This window comes from Cydia amplana, chromosome 27, assembly GCF_948474715.1.
Source record: "Cydia amplana chromosome 27, ilCydAmpl1.1, whole genome shotgun sequence".
Taxonomy (NCBI): domain Eukaryota; kingdom Metazoa; phylum Arthropoda; class Insecta; order Lepidoptera; family Tortricidae; genus Cydia; species Cydia amplana.
The window spans coordinates 1,826,401-1,847,029 of record NC_086095.1 but is presented as its reverse complement, the minus strand read 5'-3'; the positions used below and the strand labels follow the sequence as shown (position 1 = coordinate 1,847,029).

Below are 20,629 nucleotides of genomic sequence, written 5' to 3'. Positions count from 1 at the left end.
ACGCGACCGCCATACAAAGTCTATGAAAAATGGTGACGGAATGGAAAAAAACCTTAGGACACTTTTTTCTCCTATTAGGATAGAAAGAGCTCGTGATTCTGAGTAGAAATAACATAAAAAATCCCAAATTTGAAAAAAAAAAGTGTTTGGTACAACAGCAAAAAAAAACGCCCAATTACCGCACTAGGGCGGGAAAGTAGCACCATATGTACTGTAAAAGTTTTTTTTTTCAACCTATTTTCTTTATCTACTTAAGTCAAAAGGGCAATGTTTACATCCACTTTCCAACTCTTACTGTTCTATTTATCCATTGACACGACACAGATAAAAAGAAATCGGATTCCTTTTTCAAAACCATCATTTAAATTAGATCGTTAGCGTTGACAATAGTTTTTTTTAATCACACAATGCTCGCACCAGTGACACAGATCTGTAAAAAAAGCTACAGAGTTCGATTAAATCATCCTTCATTCCGAATTTGAAAGTCGCGAGGCGCGCACGTTCGAAAAAAGAATGTAAACATCTCCAAAGCGCGCCAAAACTAACTTTTTAATTTAATTTTTTCAAACAGTGAAAATGTTGCCAGTAGTATTTTTTTTAATGTACGCTAGTTTTTCGAATGCGGATTATTTTGCGAATAGTATAAATCATATGGAGTTTTATAAGAATAGGACGCGGCCCTCGAAGGCGTTTTCTAGTTTTTCCAATAGTTATTTTAACCAGAATTTGTTGCAAAGGCCTAGCAAGGTGAACAAAGTGCAGTGCGGTACTAGAACTGTAGATTTTAATCCAAGAAGAATGGCGAAAATTGTTGGTGGCACTGAAACGCCGTATGGAGCTTTTCCTTGGCAGGTACGAATATATAGTTTGTCAAAGGCGTGTCTCATTTCAAACATAGACAGAGAGAATTATACTATCTTTGTCTTACACTAGTACTAGCACCCAAAAGAAAATGAGTACCTATAGTTTTTTTTGTTTTTATTTACTGACAAATTTGGTTTGACCAACTATACATCTAGTTTGACTGAGACATGACTGAGACACATAAATATAAACTTATTACTTAGTAGAAAGAAGGGTGGCTAAATAACTGTATTTCCGTTGCCAGGGGTTTTGAGCAATTTTTAATATGGGATGTGATTCATGTGATATGGGACCAACCCTGAACTAGCGAAAAAAATATTTAGCTTTTTCATACATTTTGGCTGGTCCATTTTCTATGGGAGGGTAACTTTTTTTTCGCGATTTCGGGGTTGGTCATGGGAGTAAAAGGACTATGAGTAAAAGTTGCTCAGTATAATCCCATAACCTCCCTGGCAACGGGAATGCAGTTCTTTTTTAGCCACCCTGTGTATATTTAGGTACCTATGTTTAAACAGATTATATTTTATTTGCATTTTCTATGTGTGTGGTGGTAAAAACTCATCGGTTCAGCTTCAGACGTTCATACCTCACACCTCGGTTGTGTTGTACCTATAAAGCAAAATAAATCGTTCTCGATAAACTTAACATTAAAATGTTGAGTTGTTGACACATATTAACTCACATTTATAGACGGGTCTATCATGAAAATTTTTTTGTTAGCCGCAACCACGACCTGGGGGCCGATTTTTGAATTTCTACCGTTCGATTTCGTGTATTTCGTTCAATAATATCTCCACTGCTAGGTATTTAAATTCTACTAATAGAATTGAAATCGAGTGAATCGAGTGATCAACACCACTAGATTCCCCTGGGGGCCGATTTTTGAATTTCGATCGCTCGATTTCGTCACTCGAAAATCGGTGGAAAACGGCAAAATGCTAATATTTGAAATACGAGCGATAGAAATTGGGAATCTAGTGGTATTGACCACTCGTTTTCAATTCTATTAGTAGAATTTAAATACGTAGTCGTGGAGATATTATTGAAGTTATTGGACGAAATACACGAAAACGAGCGGTCGAAATTCAAAAATCGGTCGTGGTTGCGGCTAACAAAAAAAAAATTCATGATAGACCCGTAAATCTGTGTCGAAACGGTAAATAAAGGTAAGTAATAAAATAAATTTCGCGATAGACCCGTCTATTAAATGTGTTCAAAACGCGAAAGTTTTAAATATTTGTATTATTGACACAGTATAACATATAGTCGGTCAAACAGCTTATTAGTCAGTAGAAAAAGGCGCGAAATAAAAATTTTCTATGTTAATAACCCTTATTTTTTAATTTTGCCGTTTTTCGCGAAATTGAAAATTGGCGGCTTGGCGCTTGAAACTTGCAACCCTATTCTACCGATTAATTAGTTTTCAGGGTTTACACTTTTACAGTATAATTCCTATAGCATGTATAATTATTCTACCTATTCTACCTACTTACTGACTTTTTAATACACTAATATTACTTATCACCCGAAAAACGACGCCCGATAGTTTTTTCTACAATTACTAAACAAATTGCTTTGACAAATCTTGAACGTCCGCCTTTCAGTTGCCGGTAAAAATAAGTTTGTACACTTTGTACCAGCCGCCATCAGATATATCGGAGCGGCCAAGGTGCTCACAAATATCTGAACACGCCTCTATTGTCAAGGTTTTAGAGTGCGTGTTCAGATATTTTTCAGCGCCTCGGCCGCTCCGATATATCTGATGGCGACTGTACCATCGTCCACACTGTTAACTGACAAGTTACAACACTTTGTGCACCATCTTTTGTTTCGTTCGGGAATTGTTCGTTTTCTTCAGCGCGCTTTCACTTTTCCCGCCATAATTGATTTGTTTTGTTTTTTATGCAATGCTGTTAGAGTCAGACCGAGAAAAGTCTGCAGCGATTTTCATAGCCCACGCAGTGCAAGTGTCATTTTAAACGTCAAACTTCTATAAATTTCTGACGTGTAAATAACACTTGCACTGCGTGGGCTATCAAAATCGTTGCAGACTTTTCTTGGTCTAACTCTAGCTTTGCGTTACAATCTGGCAAAAAAGAGTAGAAATTAAAAAGTGGCAATACTGTATTGTCGTCCCTTTCAAATCAATCTAAGAAAAACGGGACGACACTACAGTGTTGCCACTTTTAAATTTCTACTCTTTTTTGCCAAGCTATACACTTGAGTTTAGTGTCGTTTAAAGAAACGAAAAGTAAAATAGGTATATAAAATAATTAATCATTAATATTAAAATAATTTTGAATGGGTAACTAGAAAAATAATCAATCAATAATTGATTTGAATTGTGTCGACAATATTTTTCTACTTGGAATGAAAAAGTGTCAAAATAGGTTTTTTTTAAAGAGTTGTCTAAGGTGTTTACTTATATGTACAGCGAGCTGAAAAAGTGCATACTCACTTTATCCTCTAGCCGCCCAGAGACCTATAAAAAGGTCTCCTGTTCCATTCTAATTTGAACTTTGTGTTGACAAAATAAAATTTCATTTTGCTTGGCAAGGTTTGACGTATGGCCGGCTAGAGGTTATTAGTTGTTTTACTTGTACACAATATTGACTTTAAAGCTGAAAAGTATAAATTTATTATTCTTAAAAAAGAATTGCTTTTTTATATGAAATTAATTATATAATTTTACTTTTTTCTGAGATGAACTGAATTTGTCGTTAAAGGCGCAAAATATTCGATATATTAATCTGTTGTTTATGTACCTATAAAGATCGTGCTTCGAAACGCAACAATTAGTACGGCTACCATCAGTTTGGCACTGACATAAACGCCATCGAGAACGTAATTTACTTTCTATACCTACATCTCGCTCGCAAAGTAAATTACGTTCTCGATAGCGTATATGTCAGTTTTGACACTGTCAGTGACTCATGGTACGGGCTCAGGGCTCATTTAGACGGCGAACGAACTCGTTTACGATTTTAGTTACATTGCGGACCATTGAGGTGACATCAATTAAGCCGACCGATCAAAGAACGCAATGTAATGAAACTCGCATGCGAGTTCTCGCACCGTCTAAAAGAGCCCTTATTCATTGTTCAATTTTAGAATTTTTCGCTTATTTGGTAAGCGGTTACTGAGTCAATGGGCGCCTGCGACTCCAGATGAAGCATGCATCTCCCGACGCTTTTTTCCTGTACTGTCCTTAACGCGTTTTTTTTGGATTAATAAAAAAAAACAGAACGAAAAACATAAACTGTCATTCTTTGGAATCTAAATATGTAAACAAACTGCCATATTGAGACTGTCAAAAAATATTAATTTACTAGTGACTTTTGTTTATGTTATGATTTTACTTTACCAATTAAAATTATAAATTAAAAAAAAAGACAACACTTCAAGTCGTTCCCGGCGCAAAGGTGCCCATGATATGCAAATAAAGAATTTTCATTTTCATTTCATTTAGGTACCTATAAACGATTTTAAACCTCCTCCTTTTGAGATTTAGAAGTCGGTTAATAAGAAGGAATATCCTTACATTGTACCGTGTCCGTGGTCACCCTACTGGACATCGGAACTGGTTGTTACGTAAGGCATGTAATGCCGTAACCCAGATATTGCAAGTTCGCACTTAGGGTACGGCTGGGAGCAAGAGTATAAGTGTAAAATAATAGTTTCTATGTAATATTGATGGTAATCCAGCGTGGAAATTTCTAAGAAAATTCTAGTTTTAGATTTAATGATATAGGTATTTAGTGCTTTTTTTCACACTTCAATTTCACATTCACTTGATTCAGTTCAGTCTTATTATTTTAAATATTTTTGAAGTGAAAACTTCTTTAGCGGCGCTGTGCGCTTTTTGAGGTGTGGAAAAAATGTTAAACTCGCGACAGGTCACGCGACCGACAGATTCGACAGATTGAAAATTCGTAAGACGGACACGTGACTTGAACGAAAAACTATTACAATGTCATTGAGTTTTCACTTCTGCCGGCACTCCCGGAGTGGTTTTTTGTATTTTGTATTTATTGGTCTAAAAAATGATCGCTGATGCTTATGATAAGGGCTATAACCGCGAATTTCGGTTTTCGCGGTAGACCACAAACCACAAGCGCGTGTAATGTAACCCAGATATTAAAAACAGCTTGCCGTGGGGCTTAGTCAATTTGTGTAAGAATGTTTTATAATATTTAATTATTTAAAAAAAAAAAAACAATAGGTATATCTTGAGTACTAAATATTCGATTTAATGAATATTTTGTACGACAGACGAGTGTTCCCTAATGTTTCTTGGAGAAATGGTATTATTAACATTAATTGTATCGAATAGTAAAATAAAATAGCGAGTGTTTAGTTTTTGGAATTTTTAGTCGGTTCGATTCCCGGGCGTGACAGGCAAATTAAAAAAAACTTTGAATGCAGTTTTGTTTCTATTTAAAGATAAAAGATTTTTTTTTTAAGTAAAATGAGTTAAATTAAGGTTTTAAGGCACTTTCCGTCCGAGCACATATTTTTTCCACTCTGTTTAATTATAAATAAAAGCTAAGGAAGATAAAAATAGTATACTTACCTTACCTTAAAGTTTAAAAATATGTACGGAACCCACGTATTCTTTATAAAACGGCTACCGAATGCATTAAGGATAGGTATTAAATTCGTATACAGTTATAATTGTGCGACATCGATCCAACGGTTTTGTAATTTCGGTGATCGGTTATTTTGCATTATTTTATGAGTACAGGTAAACAGAACACGCCCTATAATAAGGCTGCTTTTTTGCCCAAGCTGAAACGGATACCCTCGCTAACGTTTGGTCATTTACAGCAGCGGTCGGCAACCTTTTAGCAGCCAAGGGCCACATAGTAGTTAACAAAGTTGACGCGGGCCGCACCTTGTTAATATTTATGACTTTATCAGACATTGTCGTTTGTCAATATTACATACAAAATAGCCAGGGAGGCTCGCGGGCCGCAAGTGACAGGTTCACGGGCCGCATGCAGCCCGCGGGCCGCGGGGTGCCTACCGCTGATTTACAGTAGGTATAGTATAACATACAGTACCAGTACCTATGGCATGATATACGTTTGACATGTTTTAATAAATAAGAGAATATATAAATAAATAAATTTAATGTATGCATAGGTGCATGTCAACGTAGTTATAAGAATATATATTCTATTATATTATATTATATTATATTATATTATTTTATATTATAAGCCTATACAGTGTCCCACTGCTGGGCAAAGGCCTCCCCCCTCGATCTCCACTCGTCTCGGTCTTGAGCAATCTCAATATAAGAATATGACTTTGAAATTTTTGTGACATTATTTAAAGACTTATAATTGATTTTTAATTATATGAATGTTTCGATTAATCATTATTTGTAATTGAATATGTAAATTTAATGTTAGTATGTAAGATATTTACTATGCCCTACCGGGGTATCAGTGCCTCTCACTTTGTAAAATAACATCTGTGTAATGTAATGTACCATCACCCACCGCGATCGTTACACCATTTAGGGTTCATGCTAAATTGGACATTCCATAGCGTAAGTATGGAACAACCAATTTAGCTAGGACCCCAAATGGCGTATCGATCCCGTGTGGTGACTGTACATGATCATAGAGAAATATAGTATGCTCACTCCATACATCAGTTCCGACTATTAATTTCAGTGTCTACATCTAGCATCGAGTAGCGGAACTATCAGTACTGCTACTTGACAATAGATGTAGCAGTACTGATACTGATAGTTCCGCTACTCGATGCTAGATGCTAATAGTCTTTTTGGTACTAAAACTGATGTATAGAGTGAGCACTCTATGTATTTTTTCTCTATGACATGATTAAAAATAAATAAATACAAATAATATGAGATACTTATTTCAACGTTTGTCTTATTTCAGGTGGAGATCCAGATGCTTGACACAGACAAACTGAGTTTCGAACATCAGTGCGGCGGGGCGGTGATAGCAGAGCGGCTGGTGCTCAGCGCGGCGCACTGCTTCGACAAAGTATAATATACTTTATACCTTATTCATCATTTTCCTCGCGTTGTCCCGGCATTTTTGCCACGGCTCATGGGAGCCTGGGTCCGCTTGGCAACTAATCCCAGGAATTGGCGTGGGCACTAGTTTTTACGAAAGCGACTGCCATCTGACCTTCCAACCCAGAGGGTAAACTAGGCCCTTATTGGGATTAGTCCGGTTTCATCACGATGTTTTCCTTCAGCGAAAAGCGTTTATACCTTATTACTTGAGAAATATATGTGGCTGTCCATCAGAGAAGGGTCTGTACGTCCGTCTGTCCGTCTGTCTGTCACCTGGCTGTAACTCATGAACCGTGATAGCTAGACGGTTGAAAACAAATACTAAAAACAAAATAGAATAAATATTTAAGTGGGGCTCCCATACAACAAACGTTTTTTGCCATTTTTTGCGTAATGGTACAGAACCCTTCGTGCGCGAGTGCGACTCGCACTTGGCCGGTTTTTATATCTAACCCGCCAAAATCGAACCTTCGGTAGGATACTAGTAAATGTCGTTTACAGTACATATGGTGCTACTTTCCCGAACTATAGTTCGTTTTTTTTAGCATTAGAAATAAGGTAAACAATCTTGATGTGTCTTTTAATTGAAAAACACATTTTAAAAATAAGTTACGGTAAATATGTAACAATTATGAATCTAATACGATCTTTTATAGTCTTCTGCTTTCATAAGTAATAGTTATTGATTTTTAAAAAGCGTTTAAATTAAAATATATGTCAAAATCGCTTACCTTCTTTCAAGTTCGTTCTAATGCTAAAAAAAAAAACGAACTGTAGTGTGGGAAATCCCCCTCCCTTCGGTCGTGTTTTAATTTATCGCCGCTCGTTTCGAATTTCCTCTTTTCCGCACTTGTATCGTAAATAACTATTGTTCTAAACTTTAAATGTCATATACTGACCAAGGCCTCCAGTGCCCCAGGCTGTTCTATAACTATTGTTCTATCGTTTGTTTTTATCCTCTTGACCGCGGCGTTTCTTCCATACTTTTACATCTTCTTCCATACTAACCTTGCTTGAATATACTAGTAGACAGGGTGTCTCGTAAATGTGTCTAAAATATTGTATATAAATACTGTATGAGACCGCTTTTGTTAACTTATGATATGATGTACTCAAAAATATTGTATTCTGCATGAGTTATGTATTAAGTAGTAGTAAGAAGTTATAGTTATAAGTTTGACTGTTTGTATGAAACTTTGTACGCCTAATGGCAAGACCATGTGATTCTATATTATTATGTTCCATCATTGTATATACCTATGTTCTACAGACAATAAACGAATTATGAATTACTAGCGACCCGCCCGGCTTCGCACGGGTTAACGAATTATACATAAACCTTCCTTTTGAATTTTGAATCACTTTGTGATGAATATTTCCAGCACCCGCTGCAAGTGGAACGCATCCGTCTGGTGATGGGGGAACACCGTCTTAACATCCAGGACAAGCATGAGCATCGGTTCCTCGTGGAGAAGGTGGTTCCTCACCCCGAGTTCAGGAAAAGTGAGTACATTATGGTCAATGAATGGAATAGCCATTAACGTAAAACGGGGTGAGCAGGTTTCGCGGGGAGAGATGGGTTATGAATGGGGAGAGAAGGTTTGAGAGGGGGGGAGAATGGATTTTAAGGCTACTGCTACAAATAATGTAATAATGTATTCCAATTTAAAATGGAGCTATAGTAATACGCATAATTAAAAAAAATCGATCCAACAATCTTCCAAAATCACCTTTGTATGAAAACCCCTCTCACCCCAAATACGAGGCACTACGGGGTGAGGTGGGTTTTCCTCTTTATCGCCAAAGTTATGAAATGGAACTACCCAAAATAAAATAAAAACTAAAATACAAACGTCCGGAACACTTATTATACATATATACCTACACTTTATACACCATTCAGTTTTCATATGTAAAAATAAAATGTTATCGAAGTTTGAATTTCAGTTTTGACCCTACTCACCCCATTTTACGGTACTAGCTTTCACTGCAAAAAAGGACCGGCCATGTCCCAGCTTAAAAAACGTTGCCATCGTTTTTAGAACGTCACTGCGTATACACTGCGACAGGTTCAGGGTGCCAATATGCCAATCGTTTGTATACAAGTGCTACAACAACAAAACGCTGTCTCTCTATTGCATTAATTTCAGATATATAAGTATTGATTCAATTTCAATTTTAATTTCAATTTATTCCTGACGTATACATTTTTACATTTTATTATACACTATACAAGTATTTATCTATGTTTTATTATTCTTCTTATTTATAAAGCAGGCAGGCAGTTGAAATAACTGATAATGCCTGTATCCAGAGTCATCAACAGAATTTTCAATGTTTTCGTATTTATTCTATCTTTAATTTCAGACGGGCCCCACAGCAACGACATCGCCCTAATACTTGTAGCCCGATCCAACCACGTGCAGTTCAACTCCCACGTCCGTCCCATATGCCTGCCTGACGCCGGCGCGGACAGTGCAGGGAGATGGTGTGCTGTGACAGGCTGGGGGTATCAGACAGGTGAGACTCTAAATTCATAGTATTAGAGTGCAAAATCGCTTGTTAAGGCCACATAGACACGAGTGTCGGGAGCGCATGCCGCTCGAAAGATGAGACTCTAACCGCTAACGTCATAGTAATAGGGTTCGGAATTGTACAGTTTAATTCCCACGTCCGTCCCATGTCTGCCTGACGCCGGCGCGGACAGTGCAGGGAGATGGTGTGCTGTGACAGGCTGGGGGTATCAGACAGGTGAGACTCTAAATTCATAGTATTAGAGTGCAAAATCGCTTGTTAAGGCCACATAGACACGAGTGTCGGGAGCGCATGCCGCTCGAAAGATGAGACTCTAACCGCTAACGTCATAGTAATAGGGTTCGGAATTGTACAGTTTAATTCCCACGTCCGTCCCATGCCTGCCTGACGCCGGCGCGGACAGTGCAGGGAGATGGTGTGCTGTGACAGGCTGGGGGTATCAGACAGGTGAGACTCTAAATTCATAGTATTAGAGTGCAAAATCGCTTGTTAAGGGCACATATTTGGACACGGGTGTAGGGAGCGCATGCCGCTCGAAAGGTGAGATTCTAACGTCATAGTAATAGAGTTCGAAATAGTACAGTTTAACTCCCACGACCAGGGAGATGGTAACAGGCTGGGGGTATCAGACAGGTGCGTTTTTGTTGCGGTTTTGAGATTAGGACACCAGCATTAATAATAAAAGGCTTTGCTGCGTTTTCCAGGCGTTTTCCAGGCGTTTTACACTAGGAAGTTAGAGTGATAAACATAATTATTAAATAGTTTTTCATGCGTTTTTGGTGCGTTTTAAACAGACGTCGATTGGAATAAGACGGCCTTCGCCACATTTTTGTGCAAAAACACTTCAAAAACGTTAATCTAACATGCAATCTAAAACACACCTTATTTCCATCGCCAGAGAGCACAGAAAGCTTCGCTCCCGTGCTGCGCGCCGCCGCCGTGCCGGTTTTGGACTTGGCCACGTGTAGGAAAGATCAGATCCTGGGTGGGAGGCAGCAGGCGATTTTGGACTCTATGATATGCGCAGGTAAGTATCAATTAGGATAGGTGGGGAAGACTAAGGTGAGTTAAAACCAGAGATCGGATAAATTGGCGTCATTGCTCGCCATAATGTGGACATGACTCCAAAATTGATTAAATAATTAATCATTTAATTAATTTCTTACCCCAGGTTTAATTTTGATTCCTAATCAATAAATAACACAAAGATTTCTTATAATGTAAATTTATTAAAGAAAATAACCAATATGTTTTCCAAATTTTCTGTAGGTACCCATTTTTTATATCAAAAATATATTTAAGTGCTATTTATTCACTAGGCCTACCCCTCCGGGAAATAGGCGTGATTATATGTATGTAATATGTATGTATGTATGTTATTGACTAGGGAATCAAATTAAATCTCAGGTAAAAAAATAATTAAATGATTAATTATTTAATCAAATTTGGAGTCATGTCCACATTATTGCGAGCAATGACGCCAATCTGTCCAATCTCTGGTTAAAACAGAGGTAGGTTGAAACAACGACAATTTTGAGACACCTCAGATGTCAAAATCGTTGCAGAGTTATATATTGGTCTAACTCTACCATAATGTTGTAACACTTAAATAAAAACTTAAATAAATGTTGGAGCAAAATTACCTAGTGGGGAGTAAAGTAGACAAATTTTACGGTACCTAATGTACAGTCAGCTACAGATATACCTATTTGACCCGCCCCCCTGCAAATAAATTTCTATGAAGGGGATCAGTTATCTCTGCAGCTGGCTGTACTATTGTGACAAAAACCCTTTTTTCCAGGCATCCTCTCAGGGGGTGTAGATGCATGCAAGGGGGACTCAGGGGGTCCGCTGGCGTGCACCCACGGGGGTCGCTGGCAGCTCCACGGGGTCGTGTCCTGGGGGTCCGGGTGCGGCAGAAAAGCCCGGCCAGGTGTCTACACGAGGGTCTCCGCCTACGTGGAGTGGATCACGAGGACGGCGAGTGCTTTAGGACATATGCTGTAGCTCTAAAGGCGTCACGTGCTTGTGGCTGTCTGTAATTCTGTACACTTCTTTTTGTGTTGACACTTTTTCATTGATTTTACTAATAGTAAATTACAATATATGTGACTTTCCACAGCAAAAGGTACCTTATGGCACTTGGCGCTTACGTCGCATAGCGCCGCAATAATAATAGCGCGCGCCAACGGCCATAAGGTACCTTTACCGTGGGACGTCACATATATCTCTCTTATAATACATTAGGTATGTACATGTACGCCTGGTCAAATGTTAAATATGTAGGTTACGCGCGAAAATTTTGCACGTAAGTAAAATATTTCGTAGGTATTTAGGTACCGTGAAAGTAATGCATGGACTCAGGGGGTCCGCTGGCGTGTACCCACGGGGGTCGCTGGCAGCTCCACGGGGTCGTGTCCTGGGGGTCCGGCTGCGGGAGACGAGCCCGGCCAGGGGTCTACACGAGGGTCGCAGCCTACGTGGAGTGGATCACGAGGACGGCGAGTGCTTTAGGACATAGGCTGTAGCTCTAAAGGCGTCACGTGCTTGTGGCTATCTGTAATTCTGTACACTTCTTTTTGTGTTGACAGCTGTTCACTGGTTGTACTATATGTCTCTCTCTTCCTAAATAATAATCGGCATATAATACTTTTAAGGGCTTGTGTACAAATCACGCGAGGTTCGACTAAACTGTATTCATCTAGTTTGACTGAAACAAAGACACAGCCTTTAATCTAGAAGCGCCTGCTAAAAGTATAAGAGCAATGTTGAGCTCGGCCGAATTTCACCTTCCCATACAAACGGAGTTTCGTTTTTAAAACTACGTGTTGGATTGTAATGAAGTCCTGTAATTAGTTTATATAGCACATAAATTAATAACAGGACTAGATATACCATATCCTATTGTAAGTAAGTATATACAAAGTTTCAGAGCAATCTAACTAGTGGTTTTAAAATGAAAGCGTAACTACTTTTGTATGAAGAAACGAGCTTGCAGCGAACTCTTAAATGTCGGATAAATAAGTACCTACCTAGGTACCAAGGATACTTTTTCACGGAAATAATCCCTTAAAGGAGTGAAAAAGGGGGACTGGAAATTACTATAAAAGTAGGATATGGAAGTGTGAACAGAACAAAGTGAGGAACTGATAAACGTCGTCATTATATAATATGATATGGGACGTTTAAAGATTACTTTGCCTCACATGTGAATAAAATGCAACTTTGCTATCAGTTTTTGAAGTGAAAAGTAAGCCTTTCCGAGCTGGTGTGGTGGAAAATAATATCTTATGATTAAGATAATTTTCATGTTTATTGCGATTTAGTACCGTTTCAGTTAGTGTAAAAATCATGAAAATGTAAATCATTTTTATATCGACTTGTAAACCTAAATATATACTACCTGTCTATAACAAGTAGTCCACATGCTTGTTTGTCACCATTGGTAGAAAAACCTGTATAAGAAAAACCTGTCCATATGCTTGTTTGCACCATGCCACTTACCCGGGGCTAACTGTTTAAACATGGAGTTACCATGGTTACCCGTACAATTTGACACTGAGTTAACGATTTAACCGATTAACCCCGGGTTAGGGAGATGGTGCAAGTGGCGTTTATTAGATAACCCTTATTTCTGTATATTAGTTTAATGCCAAAGATTTTCATAAGTTACCTTTACTTTCATATTTAAGTATTAGTAGGTATAGGTAAAAAAAAATTGTGCATGCAGTCCTGCTAAAGTGAGACGAAGCTATTTGCTAGAGCGAGATGGTAATAAATAACTAAGGTTATTGTGGGGAAGACCGGCATATATTTTTTTGGTTGATAACCATGGTAACTCCAGGTTTCCACTCCACCTTAAAAAACAAAGTCCCCCGCCGCGTCTGTCTGTCTGTTAGCGATAAACTTGAAAACTACTGAACGGATTTTCTTGCGGTTTTCACGTATCGATAGAGTGATTCTTGAGGAAGGTTTGTGTATAATTTGTTAACCCGTGCGAAGCCGGGGCGGGTCGCTAGTTAAATATATAGCTGCCTCTTGCTTTTGCAGGACTGTTTTGGATAAAGGATGTTGTTAAGATATATGTTCCATGAAATATTTAAATAAATACCTAAAATACGTAAAGATTGACTGTAAGACAACGCTATTTAGTAGTAAGGCCGGCTATTGTACATCTATGATTTTAATTATTGTATGTATTTTATTGTTTTCTTTGTGGAGGCATGAAATAAAGAATATTTTGTTGTATTTAATATTGTAGGCAGAGATGTTTTTGTATAACATTTTATTTATTTGTAGTTAATTTTATTCAATACGTATGATGTTAATTGTAATAAATATGATTATTACAAAGTATTGATTTCATTTAATGTCCCATCTTGGCTAGGGCCCCAGTAGAAAAAGGCGCGATATTCAAAATTACTACGGATGATCGAACCATCGTGCCTATTTGCCTAATAGGGTAGGTATTTGACTAGTACTAGTCAAATCGGTTTTTTTTGAACTGTCAAAACGCGTTTGCTACTATCTAACTACTTATTTATCTATCTAATCTAATACCTTTAAATGAGCAATTCTTGTATATTTATATATATCGGGGATCTCGGAAACGGCTCTAACGATTTCGATGAAATTTGCTATATGGGGGTTTTCGGGGGTGAAAATCGATCTAGCTAGGTCTTATCTCTGAGAAAACGCGCAATTTTGAGATTTTATATGTTTTCCGAGCGAAGCTCGGCTTCCCAGATACTATGGAATGTATATGAATCACAGCATGTGACGTCACAATCAAATAACCTACTCTTTATAGTTTTAAACGGGTTTTAAAATAGAAATTGTGTCTAGAAACTGTTGTCTACGTTTCTCTATTAATCTGGTGCTTTATTTCATGCATGGTGTAAAATAATTAATTTTAAATAGAGTCAAATACCCTATTATAAAAATTTACTGTCATTCGACTCGAGAGGTATAATGATATGACGTATTTTAACATAGCCGTATCATTAATTTCAAGTCCGGCTTTTAATCTGTAGGTTTTTCCTTCATAGATCACCGTTAAGTGCCTATTAGATTATAATATAATAGTTCTGGTCGACTTTACTGCCCCACCTGAGTTTTTAAAAGTAAATTCGGCTTTGCCAGCCATATCGGGGCTCACGCTCGTAATTAGCTAGGTATAAGTGGTGTAAGGCCTGAGTGGACGCCCGGAGCGGAGCGTTCGGCGGGGCGTGCAGCGTGGCGTCGGGCTCACAAGTGATTTGAGCAGCGTGCACTAAGGCCGCTCCTATACGCTTGCATTTGTTTAACATGCATACCGCACGCCCCGCCCCGCTGCACGCCCAACATGAGCGTCCACTCAGGCCTTACACAGGATAAGGGTCGCCGTTGCCGATTACGGCATGGATAGCTATATATATATTAGCGACCCGCCCCGGCTTCGCACGGGTTAACAAATTATACATAAACCTTCCTCTTGAATCACTCTATCTATTTAAAAAGACCGCATTAAAATCCGTTGCGTAGTTTTAAAGATCTAAGCATACATACAGACAGACAGACAGGGAAGCGACATTGTTTTATACTATGTAGTGATAAATAATCAAACCATTTTGTTTTAATTGATAAATTATGATATTATTCCCAACTTAGCAATTCCTAGATAGTATCTAATTCCACTAACATACGTGTAGCCAAGCTAATGTAAAAATGAATTTATGTACCTACTCACTCATATAAGTTACGAAAACCGGCCAAACCGAGTCGGACTCGCGTTCCAAGGGTTCCGTACATTAAGTCCGACTCACGCTTGACTGCACATTTCTAATAGGTTTTCCTGTCATCTACATACAGGCATAGAGAAATATAGTAAGACAAGAGTGCTCACTCCATACATCCGTTCATACTATTAATTTCAGTGTCTACATCTAGCATCGAGTAGCGGAAGTATCAGTACTGCTACTTGACAATAGATGTAGCACCGACCGGAAAGTCTTATGCTGTTGAGATAAGACTTTCCGGTCGGTGCTACATCTATTGTCAAGTAGCAGTACTGATAGTTCCGCTACTCGATGCTAGATGCTGTTGTGTTAAATTTGAACCCTATGCATGCATTTTCAATTACATTCCTGCCTTCTCTTTCTATGTATATCTATCCTTTAGTCGCCTAATAAACCCGTACAAGATCACACGTCTTTCTGATTTATTTAAATCCAAAAATCCAAAATAGTTAAAAGTGAACCTTATTACAACCATCATATGGTCGCAATCGAACCGGATCAATTAGTGCATCGGACACCGGCCGCCCGGCGGCGAGAACAATAGCGAGCCGCATTCCAGAGATAAGGAGCCGGCAGATGCTAACGAATTGCACCTCAAACTAATGAGTTTATTTGATTATTAACAAGTTTTATTGCAAAAAGTTACAACGACGTTTTAATAGACTTGTACGTGAAATTGCAGTGTTTTATCGTTAACAATGACTGAAAAACAAAAACAATTACTCGCTGTGCTTGAGGATAGTGCTACAGTGCTTCGGAAAACACAAGTTAACCTAAAGAAATGCCCTAAGGAGAGATTAACCAAGGGTTACATCGAGTCTCGGCTTAAAATGATTGACGAATACTGGGCTACGTTTAACCACAGTCACCAAGAGTTGGTCAAGGCTACACCTACGGAACAAAGGGGTGTTTTACCATACTTTTTAAACGAAGAATTCTTTGTTTACGAAGATTTGTACAACGTACTCAGAGGAGATTTGATGGACCGAATTGCAAGTTTAATGCATGAAACTTTGATGGAAACTTCTGTTGCTAACTCCAGCTATGCTATAGCAGGAACACAAAACAACTTCGTACGTTTGCCGCGGATCGAGTTACCTACTTTTAGTGGAAGCTACGAAGAGTGGCCCGCGTTCAAGGATTTATTCATATCACTCGTGCATAACAACAAGATGTTAAGTGACGTACAAAGGCTACATTATTTGAAGACAAGTGTTACTGCTGAAGCGTCGTCATTACTGAGGCACATTCAAATTACGTCTGATAATTATTCACAAGCATGGCTCATCCTGAAAACAAGGTATGGCAACAAACGATTAATTTTGAACAATAATTTGAAGAAATTGGTTAACCAGCGTAAAATGAACACACAATCAGCTGCTCAACTGAAAATACTCCTAGATACAACGTCAGAGTGCTTACACAACATTCAAAACCTGAATGTTTCTGTTGACTCTTGGGATCCACTTGTGATATTTTTGCTCGTTCAGAAATTGGACCCAGAGACGCATAAAGACTGGGAAGAGCATGCGTATAAGAGTGACTCTGAACCCTTACCGAAGTGGAACGATTTTAAGGAGTTTCTAGAGGCCAAGTTTCGTACACTGGAACTACTTACGAATAATACAAAAGAAGTGAAGTCAAACAAGGAGCGAAGTACATGCCATGTTGCCACACCTACCTTCGAGAACAGGAGTTGTGTAATGTGTAAAGAAAGTCATACATTATGTCACTGCAAGGAGTTTACCAAGATGGAACCTACGGAGAGAAGCGAATATGTCAAGAATAACAACTTATGTTACAACTGTCTAGTACCAGGGCATTCAGCATCAAAATGTCGAGTACCTGTGTCCTGTAGAATATGTCACCGACGTCATCACTCCCTTCTACATCAACTAAAGCAGACTGAGCCTGTGGCCCCTACGAGTCCCTCACAACCACTGGCTTCATCATTACATGTTGTAGAAGACATAGAAGAAGTGCAAGCAAACACAGTGATCGCGTTACATCTCAATACTAGACAGAATTCAGCACTACTAGCGACTGCTGTGGTGGAAGCAAGAAGCAATCAAGGTCACATCATTCCACTGCGCGCGCTAATAGACCAGGGTTCCGAAGAATCATTTATAAGCGAGAAAGCGGCTCAACTACTAAAGCTTGACCGACAACATGTAAGGGGAAGCATCACGGGCTTGGGTTCCATGAGAGCAGAAATCAACCACGTCTGTGAGCTACAAATAAAATCACAGTGGGATAAAACATTTGTCCTACCGGTTAAGGCTTATGTAATGTCGAAACAGCTGACCAGGAAGTTACCTAAGAAGCATATTGTTCAACAACCATGGCCTCATCTACAAGGATTACAGCTAGCGGATCCTAATTACAACAAATCGGGACCCATAGATCTCTTGCTAGGGGTCCGAGTATACGCTAGAATACTGCAAGCAGAACTAGTCAAAGGTCCACCAGGTACACCATGCGCACAAAAGACTGACCTGGGCTGGATTCTTTTTGGAGAGAGTGATAGCACATCACAAGAAGATTCTTACCTCGTCATGCACCATCAGGTCGATATAGAAGACACACTGAAGTCTCTATGGGAAATAGAAACAGACACCAAGAGAAAATATACCAAGGAAGAACAGCTATGTGAAGAAATCTATGAAAAAACAGTCACTCGAAACCAAGAAGGAAGATACATTGTGAAACTGCCATTTAAGACTGAGAATCCAAAAGTACTTGATGGTAATACAAAAGAGATAGCTACAAAGAGGTTCATGCAACTAGAAAGAAGATTTAAGCGTTCGCCGGACCTGAAAACAGAATACATAAAGGGTATTAATGATTACCTTGAAGAAGGACATCTAGAAGAAGTACCTGAAAAGGAAAAAGAAGATAAATCGGTATACCTACCACACCACGCTGTAATTCGCGACGATAAAGAAACCACGCGCACACGTATTGTATTTGACGGCTCCTGCAAAGGATCAAACAACGTCTCATTAAATGATGAACTGATGATAGGCCCACAACTACAAGATGACTTAAGAAATCTTTTAATGAGATGGAGACTGAAACGAGTTTGCTTCGTGGCAGATGTCCAGAAGATGTACCGCCAAATATTGGTAACAAAAGAGGACGCAAATTACCAACGCATTCTTTGGCGACAAGACGAGTCTGAAGAGTTAAAAAAGTACCGTATGCTTCGAGTCACTTTCGGTACCGCTCCAGCTCCATACTTAGCGGTCAAAACACTTCAGAAGATTGCTACTGATGAAGAAGAGAAACAACTTGGTAAACAAACAAACAAGCACAGCGAAGTGGCAATCAAAACAATAAAAGAAGACTTTTATATGGACGACATGCTGTCAGGGGCAGCAACCGCTGAGGAAGCGATCGTAATAGCTAAAGAAGTAACACGCATCCTGAAACAAGGCGGATTTCAACTCATGAAATGGTCCTCTAATAACATTGAATTTATGAAATCTATCCATGAAGATAAAAGATCAGCGAATGCACAGATAGAACTGAACCTTGATGGAACTATAAAGGCACTTGGAATTGCATGGAACCTTGGTGCAGATCAGTTTCAATACAACTTGTCACTATCACCAATGCCAAAGACGATAACTAAACGTGGGATACTATCAGATGTACAAAAGCTATTTGATCCACTAGGCTGGATCGCACCAAGCACTGTTATGGCGAAGATGCTGATGCAAAGGTTATGGCTTGAAAAAGTGTCTTGGGACGAATGTGTCAGTCCTGAGCTCGAAGAAGAATGGAAACAGATAAGAGATGATTTTGAAAATGTCAAAGATATAAAGATGGATAGATGGCTTGGCACAACAGACTCGGAAGAAGAAAAGATACAGATACACGGATTTAGCGACGCATCTATGCGAGCATACGCTGCCGTCGTATATATAAGAGTTGAAAGCGAGAACAAAATAACAACCAAAATCATCGCTGCACGAACGAGAATAGCACCTTTGAAAACTATCTCCCTCCCGCGCTTAGAATTATGTGGCGCGTTACTCCTGTCTAAACTCATGAAACAAATTGGACAAGCGATGAGAATACCAACAACAAACATGTTCGCATGGACCGACTCTTCGATAGTAATCGCTTGGCTTTGTGGAGAACCCAATAGATGGAAACCGTTTGTAGCCAACCGCGTTGTAGAAATCGTTGAGAACCTAAACAACAAACACTGGTACCATGTGCAATCTAAAGATAATCCTGCAGATATCGCTTCAAGAGGGATGAAGCTGACCACACTTAAGAACTGTGATCTGTGGTGGCACGGCCCGAGCTGGTTATCTGAAAAAGAAATAAATATTAGTAAACAAGAAGATTTTACAACAGATGAAGAAATAAAGGTACAGAAAATTCAAACTTACCTGAATATTGAAGACCTGGAAAGACAAGAAAAGGCACTGAGTACACAATTTGGAGATTTTGATAACCTAACTGAACTACTTAAAGGTATTGTCTATTGCCTAAGATTCTTAAACTGCAAGAAAAATCCAGATGGCATTGATAAGGATATTACTACAATGGAATTACAAAACGCCATGAATATTTGCATAAAAAAGGTACAGCAAGAAGAGTATCAAGAAGAAATAGAAAGATTGACATCAGATAAACAAGTGAAAGGAAAGAGCTCCCTAAGATCCCTCGCCCCATACGTAGATGAAAACAAGGTCCTCAGGGTGGGCGGTCGCCTCAGATATGCAAATATAGACGAAGACAGAAAGCATCCTATCATTCTGGGAAACAGGAACGCTTTAGTGCCACTAATAATTGCTGATGCACATACAAGAACGCTTCATGGCACTTTGCCTGAAATGCTATGCTACTTACGTTCTAAGTACTGGATATTGCGAGCTAAGTCCTTAGTCAAGAAACATATTCAAAAATGCCTTACTTGTGCAAAACAAAATGCTACGTCGAAGCCGCAAATCATGGGAGATTTACCGGAGCCGAGGGTCACTCCTTCGAGACCATTCCTACACAGTGGAGTAGATTTTGCAGGGCCATACCAGATATTGACGTCTAAAGGCCGAGGAGGAAAAACTGTGAAGGCCTACATAGCTATTTTTATTTGCATGGCCGTCAAGGCAATTCATATTGAACTGGTTGGAGACCTTACCTCAGAAGCATTCATAGCAGCATTCAAACGTTTTGTCGCTAGAAGAGGAAAATGTACTCACCTGTGGAGCGACCAGGGTAGAAACTTCGTAGGTGCTAACAAAGAACTTGTTGAAGCCTGGAATGAAGCTAAATTGAAATTTACCGGACCAATAGCAGAGACACTTGCAATCGAAGGCACACAGTGGCACTTCATTCCAGCTTACAGCCCTAACTTCGGTGGCCTTTGGGAGGCCGGCGT

The 20,629-nt window shown here is 39.0% G+C and overlaps 1 protein-coding gene across 1 annotated transcript; it reads left to right on the top strand.

Moving 5' to 3' along the window:
• The first annotated feature begins 329 nt into the window (after window positions 1–329).
• On the top strand, window positions 330–11,464 carry LOC134660366 (serine protease 27-like). Its single transcript, XM_063516098.1, has 6 exons — window positions 330–852; window positions 6,780–6,887; window positions 8,305–8,425; window positions 9,290–9,442; window positions 10,356–10,484; window positions 11,259–11,464. The coding sequence occupies exons 1-6, from the start codon at window positions 577–579 to the stop codon at window positions 11,462–11,464; spliced, it is 993 nt and encodes a 330-aa protein (XP_063372168.1). The 5' UTR covers window positions 330–576.
• The last annotated feature ends 9,165 nt before the right edge of the window (window positions 11,465–20,629 follow it).

Bases quoted from the DNA above. Each gene is read 5' to 3' on its own strand.
- LOC134660366 (XM_063516098.1), top strand. From the start codon at position 577: ATGTTGCCAGTAGTATTTTTTTTAATGTACGCTAGTTTTTCGAATGCG. The intron at 8,426-9,289 runs GTGAGTACATTA...CTTTAATTTCAG, and splicing joins TCACCCCGAGTTCAGGAAAA to ACGGGCCCCACAGCAACGAC. The intron at 9,443-10,355 runs GTGAGACTCTAA...TTCCATCGCCAG, and splicing joins AGGCTGGGGGTATCAGACAG to AGAGCACAGAAAGCTTCGCT.